Here is a 13,562-nt window from a genome sequence, read left to right as displayed (position 1 = left end):
TGTATACAGTACTATGTATACCACACATGCTATTACTAACACATTTCCAGTTTTTTTAGCCCCCCTTAACTTCCCCCTTAACCCATTGCTCGGTCCCAGCTCCTGCAAACCTAGCAGTTCGAAAGCACGTCAAAGTGCAAGTAGAAAAATAGGTACCGCTCCAAGCAGGAAGGTAAATGGCATTTCTGTGTGCTGCTCTGGTTCACCAGAAGCGGCTTTGTCATGCTGGCTACATGACCTGGAAGCTGTATGCCGGCTCCCTCGGCCAATAACGCGAGATGAGCGCCACAACCCCAGAGTCGGTCATGACTGGACCTAATGGTCAGGGGTCCCTTTACCTTTACCTTTAACTTCCATTGCGGAAAATTATTTTTATTTAGAGGCTACATGAGTGTAGAATTTCTGAGGTCCATCCCTGCAGAATCAATAACAAAAAAATGAAAAATCCATACAGCTATTCCCTATCATTCAGTAGTACACTGAATATCGGGTAGCACTCCTGTTTCTTGATGGCTGCAGAGGAATTTTTGGCAAGCACAAGTTGGCCTACTCTGTAAGAAAATGTTGAGAGAAACTGAAACAACAACAGAAATCTCCCTTCTAAGGATCTGTTAAACACATAGGAGCCCTGTTGTGTCTGAAAAATCTTAGTTTCTGAACAGATAGCATATTCTGCGTCCCATGACAACATAGGGAAGACTGCAATGCAATGCAATGCATTGACAATGCCGCCATTCTCTGTTAACTGTAGAGTAAATGAATGATGGCAATTCCGGAAAATAGCCGCTGCAGAAGCCTCTTTAGTCAGACAGGAAAGAACACATTATTAACAACAAAAAAGTGACCCTTGTCACCAGGTTCATGGAGAGAGAGCTCAGGGCCATCCATAGCTGCCAAGTTATCCCTTTTTTAAAGGGAAATTCCATTATGCTGAATAGGCTTCCTCGCGAGAAAAGGGAAAACTTGGCAGCTATGGGGCCATCTTAAGCGTATCTGGCACCCTGGCACCGTGGTGTGAAGATCCCTCCGGCGCCCCCTGGCGGCCCGGTGCCCTGGCGCATTGCGCCACCCAGCCTTGCCTTAGAGCCGGCCCTGAGAGAGCTCCTCCTTCACAGTAGCAGACCTGTGTAGCTGGCCGGAGGGCACTGCTGTTGCTTCTGATTTTCCCTGTTCCCTGAGAATGGTATAAATACATGAAATTCTGTTTATTTCATATGAAAGTATTTTCTGACTTGGATCCAAAGGTGTGTTGTGTGAATGGGCAAGGCAACTCTGCCAAATCCTGCCAGTTTTTTTGATCCCACCGCATGAGCAGAGTTCTACACATGCTTCTCTGAATCCAAGCAGGGTTTGTTTTTTGTTTTTTAAAGTAACTAGTTCGATTCAAATTACTATGTAAATAATAGGAATAATCCCAAGGAGTGTGGTTTTTTTTTGCTTTTTATCAGGCAAGGAAAAGCTAGGGAGAATGTAATGTAAATTCATGTCCTTTAATGTTCATTAGTAAACCTATCCTGGGGGGTTATGCCCACCCCCACATCACCCCTGCTTGCCACTTAAAGGGGTTTGAATGCATCTTAGCTTTCTTAATGTTCTGTTCAAGGTCTAACTGCTGCTGGGATAATAAATAAATAAATGCCGGGGATTCCGTTCAGGGACTTCGGAATAGTTGCTTGCAGTGAACTCTGCAGCTCAGATCCAGAGCTTTTTGTAGACAAGACACAGTTGGGAATCCAAACTCAAATGGGAATGCTGAGGCTTGCTTTCTGTTATTTTGAAGACACATGAGGGAATTGTGAGAACTTGGGGCTTTTTGGAATACAAACAGAATGGCTCTTTGGAGAAAGGATATTGGTATATTCAGTATGCACAACCAGAGAATTAGCGAAGCAGTGAAGAGACAGAATGTGAGTAACTCTGTTTTTGAAGGAACAGCTTCAATTTTGTTTTATTTAGTAAAATGGTCGGGTAAACAGTTTAGGATCTTTGATCTTAACTTTTCTAATTAGTACATTATGTGTTTTTATTTAATTTATTTAAATTATATCTATCTCTAGAATGTTTATATTCCAGCATAGAACTTCCAATCTATCTGTGTGTCTGCCTACAGATGTAGATATACTGCTTCATCGGACCTGTTTACAAACCAAATTACCTTCTGCTTTCATGTCACATATTTAGGACTATGTAGTACGTAGAGGTGCAAACCAGTCCTTGAACACATTTGGAAGTAAGTAGAATTGGAGTGGAATTTACTCCTGAGTAGGTGTGATTACAACTGCAGCCTTGGGGCTAGGGAATTGTCCCATAGGGTAAAATAACTGTTTAATTCTATGTGTGTCGACCCAGAAGTAAGTTTCACTGCATTCAGCTTATTCTCAGGAAAGGGTATGTAGAATTTCACACTAAATGGTGTTAGAGTATGAAAATATGCATATTAACATGAGTTTGTTCCACTGAACTCCATTGGACATACATCTGAGTATACATAAATAAATCTGTTTATTTCATTGCATCACAATATCTGAAAATGATTGAAGTCTACAGTAGGTAATATTTTAAGTCAGATAATTCATAGAAACCCAACTAACTCCTATTATCTGTACTATTTTTTTCACTTCCTCTTTACATTTTGTAGAAGAAAAAGTAAAAAAATTCTTTTACTGATACTTGCTGTAACTCATTTTTAAGTCCCTCTATCCCACCCTCCTCACACAAGTTGAATTGCCTGAGATGGAGAATAATTGAATGCTACTACAGTTATCATAATTACTATTAGTTCAAGTGTTTCAGGCCATTCCAAACCTATGAAGTAATAAGAGTGTGCCTCGTCATATGAAAAACTGGCAGCATTTTCAAGCTGTGCCACTTTTTATATGTGAGAAGTGCAGAGAGAAAACACAAAAGCAACGGTAGCTCCACTCCAGTTGTACCGCTGCATACATCCTTTAATTTTTTTTCATAGTAGTGAAAGGCTACCACTATTACCTGCGAGAAAAAGTAAGGCACTGCCTTTGAAGACTACATTGCAAATCTGTCGTCTACATGTGATTTTTTTATGATGAAACCTTCACCAACAGGAAGTGCAAAGTGTCTCTCTGTGCAGATGCCCGCCCCCCCTTTTTGGAAATCCACTTCACGTAAAAATCATCCAAATTTTGCCTTTTGGAATTCAGCATTTTGAAAAGTGTATGAGCTTCCTCTCATGAGCACTGGGCCCATTTTTGAAGTTGTCAGCTTTGGTCCAGGTTTCTAGGTGTTGAATCTCTTGAGAGATCTGCTTTGAACAGGCATCCCCAAACTTTGGCCCTCCAGATGTTTTGGACTACAATCCCCACCTTCCCCGACCATTGGTCCCGTTAGCTAGGGATCATGTGAGTTGTAGGCCAAAACATCTGGAGGGCTGCAGATTGGGGATGCCTGGCCTTGAATCTAGTTTACTTACATGTGAATTCACACGCATGAGCGATATTTCACCTGATGCTGTCTGGCACTGCTTCTCTGCTGGCAGTGGTAGCAGGGCAGGACGGCATTTGCCATTTTGCCTCAAGCAGCGAAATGGGATGCAACGCCAATGCCCTTAACCATGGTTTCAGATTTGGACACAACGATAAACCATGGTTAATTGAAAACAGAAGCAAAAGTGTCCAATCTCCTTGTAGCTGTGCTTGAGCATAAGGCATATCATCTAAATCAGTGTTTCTCAACCTTTTTTGGGCCACGGCACACTTGTTCCGGGGAAAAAATCACGAGGCACACCACCATTAAAAAAGTTAAAAAAATTAACTCTTTGCCGCCCTATATTATAATTATGACTGTAAGAAACACTTGCCAAATATTGCTTTCCGGCGGGTCAAGCTCATTGCAGCCACGGGCAGGGCGGGAGAAAGCGAGGCAAAGATGGGGGTGTGGGATAAAAGGAAGGAGGGGAGAGGGGAGCGCTTAGTGTTGGGAGAATGGCAGCTGGGCTGGAAGAGCGGCGGCGGCGCCTGTGCGCGCTCCCTCCTCTCGCGCTCTAGCTCTCCGCTGCCGGGTTGGCGCCTCGCAGTTCGCGAGCCACTACCTGCGCGCTCGCCCCCGTGCGCCTGCCGCGACTTGGCCAACTTTTCTGCCCACCAGCTCTCGTCTGCGCTCCTCCTTCCCCCCGTCCCCTCTCCCCCCTCCCACTCTCGGCGGCGGATCCCTTTACCTTGGGAGAGGAGGGAGCCTGGGCGCTGTACGGCGGCGCTGCTCTCTCTCGGGGGGGGGGGTTTCAGCAGCTGTAAAGCGGCGTGAGAGAGAAGCGGGCGGCTTTCCCTCCGTCTCCCTCCCAAAATTTATTTGCAAAAAAAGGGGGGAGGGAGGCTCTGGCCGGCTTCCTGCAGCTAGAGCGAAAGGGGACCACGATGCTGCAAAATCGCCCTTCTCACGTCACGGCACACCAGCCAGCTTCTCGCGGCACACTACTTTGACTTCACCCCTTGGAACAGCGGTTGAGACACGCTGATCTAAATAATGGATAAGCATTAAAACCCAACCAGATCGGCATGTAAGGGACATGTCACAAATTCACTAGACTGTCCCTATTTTCATTGCTGAAATGTTGGAGTTGTAAATAAATATGACTGATGGTTAATCACTTGGTAGCGTAGAAGCAGTCTCCTCTGCCTCTGCACGAAAGCTAAATCAAGTACATTAGCTTCCATGTTTGAATTAAAGCTGACGTCCGCTTTCTTTGGAGTGCCTTTAGCTGCAATTTCACCCTTTTCTGAACTCAGAAAAGGTTTGCTTATTTCTGCCCATTATTTTTCAGTTGTTTCTTTCTTGGTTGGTGGGCCATATTTTGAGCTTTGGTGTATCGCTTTGTGTTAATCTAATAGACCAAAATGGCTGTAAACTACCTATATGTCACAGGATGCTGCCACATGGGCGGCTCCTAGAATTGCTCATTTGTTGCTGTTCCACCGTAAGCTGCGAGAGGAATTGCAGTTGACTTTCCACACTTTCATTTAAGGTGTGCATCTCACTATGTTCCAGCCCCACAGTGGGTGTGAGATAGTTGTGTGGTCAGTATTTCCCCCTTCTCTTTCCTCTATTCCTCATACTGTACCTGTAGTCACTTTAATTCTGAAGCTATTGCTTTAATTGTTCCCCCAAGCCATCTCACCAAAAGGATAAAGGAAAGCAGTGGTTGAAACTGACCAGCTTCATGCAAGTTTCACATCCTTCTTCCCTACACCTTTTATTAACTTGTTCTCCACGCACTCCCTTTTCACACAGAGAACCTTCTCTTAACATGTGAAGCATGTGCTTCACTTCATTGTTTCTTCTTTTCTCCACTCAGTACCATGTTTGCACTGTCTTTTAGGTGTGTGTGTGTGTGTACAAAAAAACAAACAAACTCAAAAACGTAAAGGCACCAACTGTTGTTGTTGTTTTAAAAAACGGTTGTTTGCAATAGTTCATTAAAGTGAAATTGCAGAAATTAAAATTTTAACCAGTTTTTAAAAGTGCTTGCAGCAGACATGGAGAACCTATGGCTTTTCGTATGTTGTTGGAATCCAGCTCCCATCATTCAGCGGTGGAGGAAGCCGCTTGGGCGCCTGGGGTGTCACAGCGAGGGGTGGGGCGTGCCACCCATAGGGGCAGGGCACACCACAGGGCCTCCGAGGAGTCTGCCTGCCTCCTCCCACTCAGCCACCCTACTGCTGGGGGGGGGGAGGCAGTGGGCGGATGTGGAGCCTATGCACGCCCAAGCCACTGCGTGTCTCCCAGGAGAGATATGGGGCTCAGGCATGCTGTAGGCCGTACGGTGAGTGCCGCCTGACATTTTGTCACCCCCTCAGTTGTGACACCTGGGGCGGACCGCACCTACTGCACCCCCTTGCTCCTGCCATCAGCACCAGCCACCACAGCCAGGGTGCAGAGATGATGGGATTTGTAATCCAGTATTTGGAGGGGTGCAGGTACCTGATCTTTGATCTAGGAAGATGTGTTTATTGAAGTAATTGGGTTTAAGCAGATAAACTCATTGACAAATGGGAAACGGGAATAGTTATTTAAAAATATGTTATATAGCATTTTGCTTATTCACATGGAAGGGGAATGGAAGGAACTTTGCCTTATCCAAAGCCATATTGGGAGCCTCCCTTGCTTGCTCTGGAGGCTGGAGACGGACAGTGTGATGATTGGTCCTGAGTTTTCTAGAGCTGTGGAAGGGGGGGAGAGCTGCTGGCTCACAGCAGCACTGGGTTGTGGCGGAGCCTGCAAAGTAGTGAGAGGCTCCCTGCTTTCCAAGCTTTTCCATGACAAAACAATAATATAAATCCTGATTTGCATTCCTTCTGCGTCTGGATAAAGGCTCTGCAAGTTTCTCCACACTCTTGCAATGTTACATCAGGTCGCCTCCCCCTGACCCCGTCCAAGCTGTAGGCAGTTCAGGGTGTGTCTCTTAATCTCTATTTCCCTTGTACACTGTTAAGGTTACTGTGCATTTTTTAAAAGATGAAACATAGCCTTTCCCCTCCAAACAGGTATGGTGATAGGGCTCAGCTCCTCACAAATCACTGCGTGAGTCAGAACCCCCTGAGCAGGATCAAAGAGGAGCACTAAGGACCATCCCCAACTGTGGAGAGGGCCATCCCCTGCTCTTCTGGATTTTTCGAGACATGATAAAAAAACAAAACAAAAACCGAAGAGTATTATTCAGTGTTATGTAGATGTCCTATAAAGAAGTGAGTGAATGATGGGTGGCAGTTCCACACTAAATGGAAGCAGTGGAAACAGACCACACTCAAACCTTCCTTCTTTTTTTGACTGCTTTCTTCATATACTTCATAGAAAGTGGGTTCTGAAGGGAGTAGAGATGTCCCTTGACGACTATACTGTAGATATAGATCAGGCATCCCCAAACTTCGGCCCTCCAGATGTTTTGGCCTACAACTCCCACGATCCCTAGCTAACAGGACCAGTGGTCAGGGGAGATGGGAATTGTAGTCCAAAACATCTGGAGGGCCGAAGTTTGGGGATGCCTGATATAGATGAACCAGGAGGGGGAGAGAGGTTGGATAGTCCCTGTTTGCTCTGCCTCCAGCCACCACATATTTGAAGTCCTGTGAATGCACAGGAGCTTACAGGTCCATATCCTGGTCTGTACTGTGAACACTATATTTCCTAGGCACCTTTCAAACCTTTTAATTGACACAGGTGTGTGAGCGTATGTCAGTGGGTGGGTGGAGCCTGTGTATATGTCAAGTTCCAGGTGCAATGAGAGGGGGTTAAGACAGTGACTTAACACACCCAGCAGCAAGAAAAGAATAGTTAAGAGCAGTGGTTCCCAGTTAACTAAGTACTGTGGGCCCCTATTTTTCAAAAGCCAAGCTATGGACCCCCTACGTTTTAAATTTTTGATATTTCTATGGTAGCTATTGTTAAGTGGATAGTGCCACGGACTCCCTAGGTGCATTATGCGGCCTCCCCTGGGCTCCACAGACCACTAATTGGGAACCACTGGTTAAGAGCATGTTGTATGAAAAAAAAAACACTATTGATGACTAAAAGGAAGTGAAATATAAATGGATGCTTTATAAAACATTGCTTAATGGTCAAAAATAACACATGGTAGAGCTCACCCACCAGAATGCAGGTGGGTGACAATATTGAAATTTCCCTGTACGCCAGAGAAAAGGCTAAGCTGGAATTATTTCTTTTGACTTTCTAGCTGTCTATGTGAGCAGAAAATATTGAGGAACACTCAGTCACTCAATCCCCCCCACCTGTATTTTGAGGTGGTATCGTCCCAAGAGGACGTACCATCTTGTAATTCTTTTTTGAGGACTGGAAACCTTATTGTATACAATTTATGAACCATGGTTTGGATCCAAAGATGTGTTTCTAGATGCAGATGTTTACTGTTCATGGAAGGGCTGTTCTGCATCTTGTACTAGAATGATGCATGAAAAGGTGAAATTAAATCCATATATGTCATTACCCTTGCACAATCTCTTACTTAACAAGAACTGCTAATACAAGTTGACCAGGGTTTGAACTTTTCAATAAACACTTGCCTGGACAATTGCAGGACAGTGCTAGAAGGTAATTTTTTGTTTCATTTGGTCATGTTTTTGGATCCAGACCAAGTTCTTCTTGTCCTACCTCTAAGAGTATAGTTTCGACTGCTTGAAATATGTGTATGTTTGTATGTGTGCAAATACTGTAAAATTGTGACTGTCTTGTATAAAGTGTTGTTTTCTTTTCTGTTCATTGTACTTTATGTTAAATTTAGTCTTTTCTGTTGAATCTCCTTTGCTTGCACCTAAACTTTATGTTGATTTTGCTTCATTTTTTTTCATTTCCCATGCTGTTCAGTTTTTGGATGCCAGGAGAACAAAGGTTTGTTCACTCTTTGCAGTCAATTTGTTTGGAAAGTGCAATATTGCTTAATGTGTGATCTTTTGTATGCTTGCTATAGATACAGTAATCTGACTTCCTAAACTAACTGTATCATAGTTTTCATTAGCAGTATCATTTAACAGTTTAATTCCTTTATTTTCATACCAAGTGATTAGCACTAATAACTTACACAATTGCACTGTACGAAGAAGAAGACTTTACGTCTAAGAAATCCCTGCAAACTGAATATTCAGGCTCAGCAGGTGCAGTGTTTGCTAGTGGAAGTGTCACTCTTTGATATTTACATCTTTAGTGCCTTTTTCCACTTCCTTGTTTTAGGATTAGTTCTTCACTATTACTGGTATCTGTAACTGGCACTGTCTTTGTGTGTTTGCATCCATCCTTTCATGATTTCTAACAGCAGTCAAGGAGCTCCATTGCAAAATAACACCATTTGCACACCGCTAGATTTTCACCACTAGTTGTTGTTGTTATTATTATTATTATTATTATTATTATTATTATTTATACCCCGCCCATCTGGCTGGGTTTCCCCAGCCACTCTGGGCGGCTTCCAACAGAAAAATAAAACACAACAATCTATTAAACATTAAAAGCCTCCCTGAACAGGGCTACCTTCAGATGTCTTCTAAAAGCCTGGTAGTTGTTTTCCTCTTTGACATCTGTTGGGAGGGTGTTCCACAGGGCAGGCGCCACCACCGAGAAGGCCCTCTGCCTAATTCCCTGCAACTTGGCTTCTCGTAAGGAGGGAACCTCTAGAAGGCCCTCGGTGCTGGACCTCAGTGTCCGGGCAGAATGATCATTAATGATTGTGGCATTGCATTTTTGTAGATCCGTTGAATAAATCCTCACTTGGATATTCCTTTTACCTTGCAGCACCTTCAGCTAACTATTCAGGCACTCCAAGATGAACTTCGGACCCAGAGAGACCTTAACCATCTCCTTCAACAAGAAAGTGGAAACCGTGGTGCTGAGCATTTCACCATTGAGCTTACGGAGGAGAACTTTCGGAGGCTCCAAGCTGAACACGACAGGCAGGCCAAAGAGCTGTTTCTCTTGAGGAAAACCTTGGAAGAAATGGAGCTGAGAATTGAAACCCAGAAACAGACCCTGAATGCCAGAGATGAATCCATCAAAAAGCTTTTGGAAATGTTGCAGAGCAAAGGGTTGCCGTCCAAAGGGATGGACGATGACAACGAACGGACACGAAGGATGGCTGAGGCTGAATCTCAGGTTAATCATTTAGAGGTGATTTTAGACCAGAAAGAGAAGGAGAACATCCATCTTAGAGAGGTAAGCAAAGCAAGTTCATTTCTAAGAGTACTCAGTTAAGCATTTTGGGTGTCATAATTGGAAATTAAAATGTGAAACAGCAGGTTGTTATCCCTCTTTGCTTGTCATTTCTTTCAGACAGTCCCACTTCACAAGCCCTCCTTGTTGCAGGGTGTAATAAATAGGTTGTCTTTCTTTGGCATTGATATTCAATTCTATAGAAGCCAAGTTACATCATTAAAACAAGTGCTGGTTAATAAAATTCTAACAATCCTAACACTTTTTAATGTCACCTAATGTAGTCGTTTTGTTGCTGGTTTATGGTTAATTGAGGTTGGAATGGTGGGGATCCTTTTTGTCCCTGTGTTGTAATTTTTTGGTCAAATGCCGCCTGTTGCCAGTGTGAAGATGCTGACTCCAATCCACTGAAGCACATGCAAAGCAGCTGGAGGCAGAGCTGCACCCAGAATCCTTTTTTAGAAAGCTCTGATTCTATAAGTCAGCTTGGTGCAATGTTAAAAGAAGCTTTTGACATGTTCAAGTCCATCAACCAGACTGGGATTGGAGAAGGGCATTTGTATCTAATGCTCATTTCCATTGCATGTGGTTCCTAACCCTAGTACTGAAGTCTGTGTGCTATGTTGGAAGTAGGGATGGAGGAGGGATCTGGTGAACCATGAACTGTTTCTGATCTGAACTCACCTAATGTGGTTTTAAAGGTTTTTAGAGCTGACTTTAACATTTTACCACTGCCTTTCTACAATACTTCATGGGAGCCAGGACACAATGGTTGTTAGTTGCCCCGGGACCAAAATGCTGGATACAAAATATTGCAAGCAAATATTAGTTTTGGAAAGTGTTCTAAATTTTATCCTAGTGGTTTTGGTGTAGGGCGATTTTCAATTATGTTTTACTCAGAGTAGACCCATTGAAATCTTTGCACCCAAATTAGATGTTTGTTCATTTCAGTGGGCCTCATCTGTGCAAACCATAGTTGAATGCCACCCATAGTCTCCTTTTAGAACTGTTAAAGTGAGCAGACAGAAGAATCAAAAACACTGGCGTCGTGAGTATTTGGATGATGCCAAAGAAATGTGTGCATTTGCATTTCATGATGTGTATGTTGCCCCAGAGAAGAAAGCAGATTGAATGACGAAGCACTCAATTTCTTGAATTTCCATTGCCTTTCATGTGAATAAATCACATTGCATATTCTTACCTCAGTTACACTCAAAATGAAGACATTACTATTTCCCACAATCTTAACATTTGGAAGGCTCCTCAGATGGTCATGGCTTGCTGGAGTAAGTTGCACCTACTGAAATATACTATTATCCATATGCTATTGTTGGAATAGCAGCTTTCCTTCCTACAAACATTGCATTGCAAGTCACTTTTAAACCAGATTTTTTTGGGGGGTGGGTGGGTTCTGTGGAAGTTTGGTGCTGGAAGTGGATGAGATGCTGTTAAAAAAGAAGAACCCTGCCTGTTCAACTATAGGCTCTTTTATGAGCATGAACAAAATGTCTAAATCGTGACCCTCATGAAGGATCCATATTCTGCACAGATCCAAAGATGTTCCCCCGCCACTGGTGATCAGTGGGAGAATCACTCTTGCCATTTCATTTCCTGGAATGTGTGCATGAATCGATAAAAGCCCCAAAATAAATAGCTCTACTGTCATAGCATACTGTCTCTCACACAACAATGATTTCATGACTAACATGACCCAGTAGTTTCAGTAGGATTTAGTAATGTCTCACTACAGTTAGATTCAGGTCCATTATTAATCGTGTCCTCCCTCAAAGAGGGAGTTGCAGTGTGACCTGGCAACCAAACCCTGTGTTGTGGGTGGGTACGATTGGATAGCCACAACACCCTATTGGTAGGTCCTTTGTTGCTGGGTTCAATCAGGCCAATGGGATGCTAGCCAAACTGATCAAGGGACTTACATTTGCCCATGCACGTGACTCAGAGCTTCCTCTTTCGGCCAGTGCATCGGAACACCTGCCCACCTCTCCCTATTTTTAGGGCTTGCGCGCTTGACCTTGCTATGCTTTCGTGTGTCGTCTGTCATTGGGGCAGGGGCATGGCAGGAATTTTCCCCACTTAGCTGATTGGCTGGTGCTACTTGGGTTTCTCCTGCCACGTAGCAAATAGTCACAACTTGTAAGGTTGAAGATAGGCTCTGGTTCAGGTGATAGGGATGGGGGAGCGCTCTCGCCATCCCTATATGAAGGGTATTCCGTTAAAGGAATCCAGGGACTCTATGGTTTGGTCAACCCTGTGAGGGGGTTGTGCCCGTGCCTGAGTCCAGGGGGACATCTGGGTGGTGGACATAGCATGTCCCCGGCTTTCTGCCATTCCAGGTGTTCACCCTTGGCTAAACTATGATAGAGCTCTGGGTCAGCGCTACCTGCAACGGTGCAGGGAGCTAGTCGAACCAGAGCCTATGGAACCACTCACTTGCTGTAATCAATAAAGTTGTGGCCTAAATTCTGCCAAAAACCAAGCCAAAATTTGAGTCTTGTCTGAATTTATTTAAGGGGGAGGTTTAAAGGTCTAAACACGCAATTCACAGAATGTGCACAGTCACTGGTATACAAATGTTGAAAAGAGAGCTGACTTGCCAGAGTGCTTGCAGGTGAACAAGACATAAGGGTAGAGGACTGTGATACAAAAAGTGCAGGGAATAAGAACAGCTAAAGAAAAAAAGCTCCCTGGGTGAGTTAAAAAAATATTAAAAAATGGATTTTTTTGTTGGTTACATTTCTCTCAACCTTCAGGGAGCTCAGAATGATTTCCTCATCTCACAACAACTCTGTGAGGTAGGTTGGACGGTTCGCTAAAGCCTTTCGCTAGCCCACCTAGTAAGCTTCATGGCTAAGTGGGGATCTCAGCCTCAACTTCCCACATCCAGGCCCAGCACTTGAAACGGTTTAAACACAAACCACAGGATTTTCCGATGACAAAACCTAGGATGACTGACTTCTCTCTCTAAAACACAGTTATCACATCTCTCTTCTAGGTTTTTGTTTTTTGTTTTTTTAATTGTCCATGAGTCTCAGAGAACCTTAGTGAATCTCACGATTTTTTTTTTTAATCATGTGGAAAACTAGCACAGATGTTTGGTATTACTCTTTCTTAAACATAGTGACCACACATGCTTTGCCCTAAGTACCATTAAGTATTTTTTATTATTGCTATTAAAATCTTGCCTTCGGCAAAGTCCCACTAAATCTCTAGTAAAGTCTGATGTTAAAATTCCACCAAGTACTTTATATATACATATGCTCTCACACACTGTCTCTGTATATACTTTTTTTTACATATTTAATACATTCTTACTAAAATCAGAATCTGATGTCACAGTTATATGCAATTTTTAATCCAGGCCTCATATGAAAAAGTAAAAGGAGGACAATGGTATGTGTTAGTATGTTCATGCATGCATTTGTGCATCTGTCTGTCTATCTAAATAAATAAAAATATTCTTAAAATTAAAGTTTGGAAAACTTTGCCTTCTGTTGTCCTTTGAAAATGGTCAGCTTAAATGATGAAGGTTGATAATAGAGCTTAAGCTGCTGGCGTAAATTATTTATTGCATGGTTTTTTAGAAGATATTAATGGAGCAAAGTTCCTTCTTCCACAGAACAGATGCTCTGCAGACAATTTGTGTTTACTGTAAATGCCTTTCACTGGAGCCAGTAGTAATTTACTAAGGAAATGTTTTATCGACACCAAGCATTGATTCCCCCACCCCTCTTGAGAAGTTAGTTATACAGATTAACAGCCACTCTAAGTCCAACCTCTTTATTAGGTTCATTAGTGTCTCTTTTCTTTTTATTTCTTTTGGACAGGCTCAAAGTATTAAACTAATTAGTGAAGAATGGTATTTC

The 13,562-nt window shown here is 43.2% G+C and overlaps 1 protein-coding gene across 1 annotated transcript in view; it reads left to right on the top strand.

Moving 5' to 3' along the window:
• The window catches only part of ERC2 (ELKS/RAB6-interacting/CAST family member 2), a 391,348-nt gene that overhangs the window by 76,194 nt on the left and 301,592 nt on the right, over nt 1-13,562 (top strand). The window contains exon 3 of the mRNA XM_060271028.2: nt 9,268-9,684. Within this exon, the coding sequence (XP_060127011.1) occupies nt 9,268-9,684 (417 nt within the window). The remainder of the gene's footprint in view (nt 1-9,267; nt 9,685-13,562) is intronic.

This window comes from Zootoca vivipara, chromosome 2 (assembly GCF_965207765.1).
Source record: "Zootoca vivipara chromosome 2, rZooViv2.hap1.1, whole genome shotgun sequence".
Taxonomy (NCBI): Eukaryota; Metazoa; Chordata; class Lepidosauria; order Squamata; family Lacertidae; genus Zootoca; species Zootoca vivipara.
The sequence above is the reverse complement of the archived record's forward strand: the minus strand, read 5'-3'. Positions and strand labels throughout refer to the sequence as shown.